Source organism: Morone saxatilis, unplaced genomic scaffold, assembly GCF_004916995.1.
Source record: "Morone saxatilis isolate NCDOM2014 unplaced genomic scaffold, NCSU_SB_2.0 Contig7, whole genome shotgun sequence".
NCBI lineage: Eukaryota > Metazoa > Chordata > Actinopteri > Moronidae > Morone > Morone saxatilis.
In genome coordinates this window covers 12,880,467-12,889,597 of record NW_023340246.1, presented here as the reverse complement: position 1 = coordinate 12,889,597, position 9,131 = coordinate 12,880,467, and the positions used below count along the sequence as shown (strand labels likewise).

The window sequence follows — 9,131 nt, the reverse complement described above, 5'->3', positions numbered from 1 at the left end:
TGGCTGCTTGGTTATTATCGGTGAACATAGGCTATAATGGTCGATCACGACTTGAGGCCTTGTATGATCAGAGTGGTGTTTTCTTTTTTTGTGGTCTTCGGTGTGTGTGTGTGTGTGAGAGAGAGAGAGAGAACCAGCATGTGTTTGTACTCAGCTGCACTCATATCTCGTTTCGTGTAATTGCATTGCTTGTTTTTAAAGGACACAGTGGTTTGTTTTGGTACAAGGAGATTGTGGGAACAGCGGGCAAAAAGTTTAAATATATTTTATACAGGTGTTACTTGGTGTGTCTGATGTGAGCCGAACTAGAGAATTGTTGTTTCATTTTCCTAACAAGTCTTTAGTCTTGCTTTGGCACGTATTAATAATGCCTGATAAGCAAAACATCTTTAAATTGTCAGATTTATGAATGGACGTTGGTGGCTCGATGCTCTCCTAGGAAAAAGGGATTATCTCTTATGAATACAGCACTCATTATTGTGAAATGTATTCACAGGGAGTCTGAATGACACAATGCAACACATATTTGAGTGTGATTACATTCACGTTACTGATCGATGGCTGTTACATTTGGTGTGTGGGCTACTATATGCAGGCCTCAGCTGTTCTTTTCCTGAAGCGCACCTTGTCCACACAGTTTTTTTGGATGTGGCCTTCCTCAGGGGTAATACTGACACCTCGCCGCTTGTCTGCGCACTCAAGTTCAACTTCATCCCATACAGACTTACAATATAGAAGAAAGTTGCCATGCTGGGTTTCTTGCCCTTGTAAATGTGGGACAAATGTGATTTAAAACTTGACTTGCTCCTGGAGAAAACAGCTTCTCAGATCATATGTAGGTTATTAGGATGTGAGTGGTGCAATATATTCTGATAAATGTCAATATAGTAATTTTATTACATGGTTATAACATTTGTTAATGTAATGTAATGTTATACCTACATTGTTTTAGAAAGATAAAGATGCACTAATCGTATTTATTATTCGAAACAGTAAAGTATGTTTATTTAGTCACTATAGTTAACTTCCCAATGCTGAAACAATTAGTATATGAATAATTAAATGGATCAATAGAAAAATGACTTGCAACTATTTTGATTATTGATCATTTAAGTAATGTTTCAAGGAAAAACATTTGTAGATTCATTGCTTTTCCTTATCTTAAATTATAGTCTTACTGAATGACATTTAAGCTTCGGACCACTGGTTACACAAACCAAGCAAATTGAATAAGACACAACATTATTTTGATAAAAAATTAATCAATTAATCAATGAAATCATCAGCAGCATATGCAGCCCCATATAAAAAAAATGTATGTTTCCTTTTCACAACGGTAAAATAAGTAAAGTGTATAAAATATCTTTATAGAGCTATTGTTTATTCCTGGACTATAAACCCAGTGTAGCACTTAGCCACTAAAATGATGCACAGGGCTAAAAATGCATTGTGAAAGTATATTTTTCGTCAGTGTGTGTTGACTTTAGAGCGAGAGAGAGAAAAAGCACTGACACTGTACCGGAAAAGGAAGGAGGAAACTATTCCCCGACACACACACCCACAGTGTATTATCATGAGCTACTTCTTGTAGAGACTGTTTGCCCACATTTGCTTGATTCACATCCAGACTTGACAATTGGCAGAGCTTGAATAGAGCTGCTCACAGGCTTGGATGGCCTAGTTGAATTTCATAGATCGATGGCGAGGAGGCAGCGAGGACACTGAAATCTCTCTTTTAACATTTTCACCTCATGTTGTGTTGTTGACAGTGATCTTGCTAATGTAACTTATGGTGGAGGGACGGCTTTAATGGCACCTGTAAAATCACTGCTATTCAGATATATTGTTTGTGACTTTGTTAGTGAAGCTGACAGCAATTTTGATTATCATTTTTAGGCTGCAGCTATTATTGATTCATCTGAAGATTAATATTTGTGTGAGTGTGGAAATCACAATTTTGCAGAGCCAAACATATTAACTGTACTCAGACTAGTAGAAGAAAAGCTCACATTCCTCACATATCAGAAGCAGGAACCAGCAATTTTATGGCCGTTTTTTGGTTGAAAAGTAACCTGGACAGTTATTTGATTATCAAAATAGTTTCTAAGTCATTTTCCGTTGATTAACAAATAGATAAATCGAGTAATTGTTTCATTTTAGGGGCGGCACTAATAATTATTTTGATTGTTGATTAATCAGCAGACTATTCTCTCAATCATTTAATACTTAATTTGTTTCTACAAAATGTCAAAAAAAAAGGGGGGAAAAAAGAAAAATCCATGAATGTAAATGAATGACCAATGAAAAGTAATATATTCAGATTGTTTGCACTATACAGCCAACTGTCCAAAACCTAAAGATATAAAGAAAGAAAAGATATTCAGTTTACAATCATTTAAGACAAGAAAAAAACGGCACATTTTTGCCTGGAAGACAACTTAAAAGATTATTCCATTATTAAAGTAATCACTGATTAATTCTCTGTGATCATTCATCTCCAAATCAAATTACATATCAAGTAAAAGTGCCACATAATAACTGATTCTACCTTCTCAAATATGAGCATTTGTTTGCTTTTCTATGTTTTACATACTTGTAAATTGAATATCTTTGATTTCCCAGACTAAACAGAAAATATCAAACATTTTATGGTTCTAGCGTCTTAAATATGAGCATTTTCTGTATTTCTTTGCCTTATTTGATAATAAAGGAGATATTATGGGGCATTTTTTGTCTTTTTCTGATGTTTAATAGGCAGATTAATCGATAATGAAAGCAATCATTAGTTGCTGCCCTATAGTGAATACGTGTAAATATTACATGTAAGTGATGTGAATAAATAACAATGTAATCATCCTCTTTCCTTCCCCCTTACTGACTTTACTCCCTCAGAGGGCCAGTGTGCAACCCCTCTCGGCTGCAGCTTGGGCCGTCCCATCGATCTGGAGAAGGACGACTACCAGCGGGTGCTCTGCAACAACGAGCTCTGCCCTTACGGCAACTGGATGCATCTGCAGTGTTTCTACGAGTGGGAGAGCTCCATCCTCGTCCAGTTCAACTGCATCGGCCGCGCGCGGTCCTGGAACGAGAAGCAGTGCCGGCAGAACATGTGGACCAAGAAAGGCTACGACCTGGCCTTCAGGTTCTGCTCCTGCCGCTGCGGCCAGGGCCACCTAAAGAAAGACACTGACTGGTATCAGGTGAAACGTATGCAGGATGAGCGCAAGAAGAAGCCATCTGAGAGGAGCACAGGCAGGAATGGGGCTAGTGGCGGGGTGCCAGGGTCCGGGGACGGGCTTTTTGAGGAGCCCAAGAAAAGCAAACTACCTGGAGGAGCAGTAGGAGGAGGTAAACTATCCCACAGAGCCTCTAGTCAGGAATTACCTCGGAGACAATCATTGGACCGTCAGAACTCTTCAGAGAGGGGAGCAGCAGCAGGAGGACCCTTTTCTCTGGGGCCTCCTCAGAAGTCTCCATGTGACTCTCCAGGACAATCTCCTCCAGCTGGTTTCCCTTGCTCCCCCACTGCTCTTCTCGCATCAGGAGGCGGAGGAGCAGGATTAAGAGGAACCCGTCCGCTGGGAGAGTTCCTCAAATCAGCCGTCCACATGGACCCGCAGAGGAAACACCTCCTGGTCGGGGGAGCTCTCGGTCGGAGCAGTGGCTGCTCGATGGGAGCCTCCGGCGGTGGAGCTCACCTCGACCCCGGGTCTGTTCTTCCCCTGCCGCTGTCCTTCGCCCTCCCGCTCCACCACCGGCTCACCTCTGGCAGCGTGGGTGACGGCACCCACTCTCACCCAGTGCAGTTCCTGAGGAGGCTGGACCTCTCGGAGCTCCTCACCCACGTCCCTCGACATAAACTCAACACCTACCACGTCCGCATGGAGGACGATGCCCAGGCAGGCCAGGGAGAAGAGCTGCGAAGGTACAAAACATTTCAAGTCAGAAAGTTTCCCCCCTGCCCTTAAAATGGGTTACCTGAGCTTAAGTTGACTAATTAGTTCAAAAATGCCTCATAAGTTATGAAAATGTTAAACTAGCTAAGTAAACTGAATTTAAGAAAACGAGTTTGACAAATTTAAGATATTAAGTTGAATCAACATTTTCCTGGTAGAAAAGAACTTGAAAGACAGACGCTGTGACTGCTGCTGGTTGCACCAAAGTTAGTATAAAGGCAATATGTAAATGTGGGTAGGGACTGAATTCAGTACTAACCTTCATCATGGTTCAGTGTTTTCATTATTTATGAAAAGAGACAACCATGACTGAACATGTTTTGAAGACACACAGCAGGTTTCCATTAAGTCTGTTTTTCTCAAACTATAAAACAGTGCTGTGTCTGGTGAGTTTTAAAACTGTGATGCATGTTGGGAAGTCTGCTAATACCATCATCATGTTTCTTTAGAAACTTAAATTGATAAGTTAAGTGAAGTTTCAGCAGTCATTCATTCATTTGGTCAATATAATGTTCTCAAAATGTGATCAAAAAATGCAGCTAAATAGAGCCGATAGTAGAAAACCAACATTGCTTTCGTTGACTTAACAAGCGCATCAGCTGTTGTCAAGCTCATGGCGTCAAACTGCTGTACCTGGGTAGAGCCACGAGCCAAATATGTCATCACTGGTGGGGATGTTGGTCACAGGTTCAGAGGAAGACAACATGACAATACAAAGTCCACAAGGATTCTAAGAGGAGGGAAAAAGTTTTAACACAATATTAAATCATCCATCTTCGCTCACATCTTTTCTTACTCTCAATTGTGTATAAACTAGAGGTTCTATGTGCAATCATCGGTTTTGGCCTTCAGGTAATTTATATTTTATCATATTGGGTGAAAAACCATATTGTGCATCCCTATAAGAAATAGTTTGTTACATTGCTTTTGTTAAGTGGTTTTACTGCAGTTTATAGTTTGTGTGTTCATATGAAACCAGATGTTTCTGCATCTCAGCCAAGAATTATAAGTCAAGTTAATTGTCAAATTTGAATTTATTAGAAGGCATATGACTAAATTGAAGGTTTTAAGAGTTGTAGCAGACCTAAAGTTTTCTGGGAGTTTGATCCAGATATTTGGTGCGTAAAAATTGAATGCTGCTTCGCATTCTCCACTCTGTGGACAGAAAGCAAACCTGTTCCACATCTGAGAGGTCTGGTTTGTGATGGAGCGACAGATCACAAATAGACTTTGAGCCTAAGCTGTTCAGTGCTTTATAAATCAGCAGTGATAATCAAGTATTTGACAAACAGGAAGTCAGTGTAATAATCTGTGAACTGGACTGATCCACTATCCTGTAAAGACACCATTACAATAGCTTCTATAATTATTATTATTGATTGAAACTCAAAATGAAAGAACTTGTATTCTGCTGTGTGCTTACAACATTTCTTAAAGGTCCAGTGTGTAACTTTTAGGAGGATGTTAAATGTTTTTATCTACAGACGTCACAAGTCACCTTCCATGGAGGGCCACCATGTTGAACCACCATGTTTCTATAGTAGCACAGAACGGACAAACCAAACACTAGTAGATAGGGCCTTTTGCGTCTATTAACAACTTTACAATCGTTATAAAGAATAGCCGTGTGTGTTTAATTTCTAATTTAAGCTTTATTGCTCCTAATTGCAGGAACCAGATCACAATGAAAATGTACAGTATTTAACAAAAATCTCCCGCACTTGTTGTAGAATTGTTGTCAAAAGATGGTATTTGGTTACTTGGTTATTTGGACCATCCTTTTCATTTATGTTAAGTATTTATATTTATAATTTATATATTTATTTTATGTTTGTATATCAGATTTCAGCAACCATACCATGATGAATACCGGACTGTGCAGCTTCCCTCTGTTCTACGTAGCTTTTTCAGTATCTTTCAGCTCATTGTTGTTTGGCCATAACTTCACTGTCTTGACTCACTCTCACCGCTCTCATAGCATTACTTTTGGCAACAGCAGGCAGCTGTTTTGAGTGAAAAAGCTCTAAAAACCCAGCATACACTACCTGCTCGGCACCAAACAGCAGACAGACACAGTTAGCGACCAGCTGGTGGTGAACATAGGGGAGCATTTAGCAGCTAAAGACCCCGTTGTTTTTCTCAAGATTTGGTAGAGACCAAAAACAGAGCTAAATGAAGAGTAAATATTGGACATTTTCCTGGTGGACACGACCTCAAATGATTGCTAATGTTTCTCCTTATCTGCTGTATGTGTAAATAGGCAACAACAGAATTCACTATAAACCATCGTAAGAGACTAAAACCACCTAACCACCTTATTAAAGGTGGGGTTTCCCTAATGCAGAAATAATTCAAAGCCACCTTGAAATGATGTGTCTCATGGGACTACAAAATTATAAATACAAAGACTCATTTTCATGCCTAAATGTAGACTGTGAATTGACATTCATGGGTGTTAGTGAGCTGTGGTCCTTCATATTAGAAGTAAACAAGTTATTAGTCTCACCTTGAATGTCACTGGTGTCGGCCTGAAAAGTTGGCAAATTGATTGGTAGAACTTTTTTACAACTCTACTAAAACCATACCAAAAAAAGAAAGCATGTCACATAAATCTGCCAGAACCGCTGCCAGTGTAGAGGACTTCATTATGGTGTTTCAGATATCTCGTCCGTGCTCTGAGTCTGTCCATGTTGTCCTGTAGGTTTATCCTGTCAGCCCTCAGTGCGAGCCAGAGAAACGTGGTCAACTGCGCGCTGTGCCACAGAGCGCTGCCTGTGTTTGAACAGTTTCCTTTGGTGGACGGGACTCTGTTTCTCAGCCCTTCACGCCACGACGAGATTGAGTATGACGTCCCCTGCCACCTTCAAGGTCAGACCTGGTTTTAAGATCATGGCATGAGTTAACATAGCTTAAGATAACGCACACATTGTACATTTGATTCACAAATATGTGAATAGCCGTGTGGGTCTATGGAGGCCTGTTGGTGGGTCAGTCCACCACTTTGGTCAAGACTGAAATATCTCAAGAACTATGGGATGCATTTCTATCAAATTTGGAAGAAAGACATTGATTGTTCCCAGAGGATGAATCCTAATGACTCTGGTGATCCCACAAGGTTGACATTTTTGGTCTTTAATGACATTACTTGGATGGATAGCCATAAAGTTTGGTTCAGGCAATCATGTTCTTCAAATAACTTCAATGACGTTTCACGCAGCATCATCGTCAAGCAATATTTTTATTTGTCCAATGCTCTGGTATATAACTAAATATCTCCATAAACCTCAGCTGTACTTTAATGCTAGTCAGCAAATGTTAGCATGCTGACACGCTAAAATAAGACGAGGAACATAAATACCTGCAAAACCTCAGCATGTTCATTGTGAGCATGCTGAAGTGCAGCCTCACAGACACCCAAAATTACCATCTGCGAGTTAGAGAAAAAAAGATAATGCTATTTACTGTGTTTAATTTCTACTGTGGGTACAGTGTTTAATCTAATAAACCTACAGTGACACATTAAGCAAGTAGCTATCAGGCTGTGGATCTACATCAGCTGCCAGCATTGCTTTCTAATCAGGAAAAAAATACATATTTAGTGGTTACATTAATTGAAATCATTAGCATGTCATTTTGCTCAATTAAATTATGACTTTCTATCTAAAATGTTCAAACCGTGTTAGCTTTCCTTTCTGTATAGACAGATTACGATCCATCAATAAGATCATACTGTGTATATAGATAAAAGGTTTTCTGCTGGCTTCTGCGCAGTCTAACATGAATGTGAATTAGCACGGCAGCTGCATGAAGCTTCTTTGATGTGCTGACCCACAAGCTTTGATATGTATGGTCCTTGATATACAGAGTATTTATTCCTTTTTTCATGCTTCTGCGTCAGGCAGAATATAAATGTTGGCGAAAGAAATGGTTGGATCGTGCTGTACTGTTAAAAAGCGGGGTTTGATTAAAATTGGTGTTGTCAGTGTTGCTTTGTTTATTCAGCTGCTTTTTCTCCCTTAAGAAGGTAACGTTTGGAGCTTTATTTTGTCTTGAGAAAACAGAAAAGTATGTGTGTGTTTTTAGTGAGCAAGTTCACAGAAAACACACCAGAACACAATAATCATGACTCCCTTGTGAACCAGCTTTGGCTCTGAATGCATTCATGTTTACAGTTATTTAGATAGTAGTATGCTGTATTTTCTCCACAACTTCAGTTTGATGAGGTTTAAAGCTCTCGTGTAAATAAAATAACACTTGCTAAATAAAATGACTTGCAGACAAGCATGGCTTTTTTTTCACATTCACACAGAGGCTGTACAGAGCTGGGAAAGTTTCTATGTGGTCTTTTAGGACATGAAACCAAATTAGTTAAAGGCATCATGCTAATTACTTCTAGTCAACCTCTATATGCAGAGAAGCTTGTAGTGCTCATAGTGTAGAAGCATGATAATAGTCCATGGATGCATTCAGGACTTTGTTATTGTATTGATTTTCTTGGCTGATAAATTCCCTTGGAGACAAACTGACTGACTTGTTATGTGGTATCTAACTATTCTGCTTTGTTTCTAACAGGCAGGTTAATGCACCTCTACGCCATCTGCGTGGATTGTTTAGAAGGCGTCCACAAGATTGTCTGCATCAAATGCAAGTCACGCTGGGACGGGAGCTGGCATCAACTGGGCACCATGTACACCTATGATATACTTGCCGCTTCACCCTGTTGCCAGGTAAATATAATACTTTTAGGGGGCCAAGAGATACACTAAACTCAGAAGACAATGCTTTGCAAATGTAGTTATGATTTAGTTTTGTTCGTATGAGCCTACACGGAGAAATCTGTGTTTCAAAGTGAATAGTATTAATTCATCATAGAATGGAAATCTGATTTATTCTGTTATCAGCATAACATTTTATAATTTTCAGGTTTAATGCTCTTTAAAATCTTCCCAGTTTACATCGTCATTAAACAGCATTTTCAATAGCATTTCACCTCTTTAACCTCCTCAGTCTATATGTAAATTAGCAAGCTTTGAAACAGTTACAGCGGGCTGTTATTGTGTGTAAATATTTATGAATAATAATCCTGATGCCCAAATCTCCATTAAGTAAACACTTATAACAAGGCTTAGTTTGAATTTAAGAACGGCTTTTGTTGCATGTGATATCGCAGCAGTT

General features: G+C 39.4%; 1 protein-coding gene across 2 annotated transcripts in view; it reads left to right on the top strand.

Annotated features, from left to right (window-relative positions):
* Positions 1-9,131, top strand: part of heca (hdc homolog, cell cycle regulator) — a 10,257-nt gene that overhangs the window by 498 nt on the left and 628 nt on the right. The window contains exons 2-4 of one of the 2 annotated variants that reach the window (XM_035678706.1): positions 2,893-3,925; positions 6,658-6,824; positions 8,529-8,683. In XM_035678706.1, coding sequence (XP_035534599.1) covers positions 2,893-3,925; positions 6,658-6,824; positions 8,529-8,683 — 1,355 coding nt within the window. Of the gene's footprint in view, positions 1-2,877; positions 3,926-6,657; positions 6,825-8,528; positions 8,684-9,131 lie in introns of both variants that reach the window. The other variant, XM_035678705.1, reaches the window with a different exon arrangement.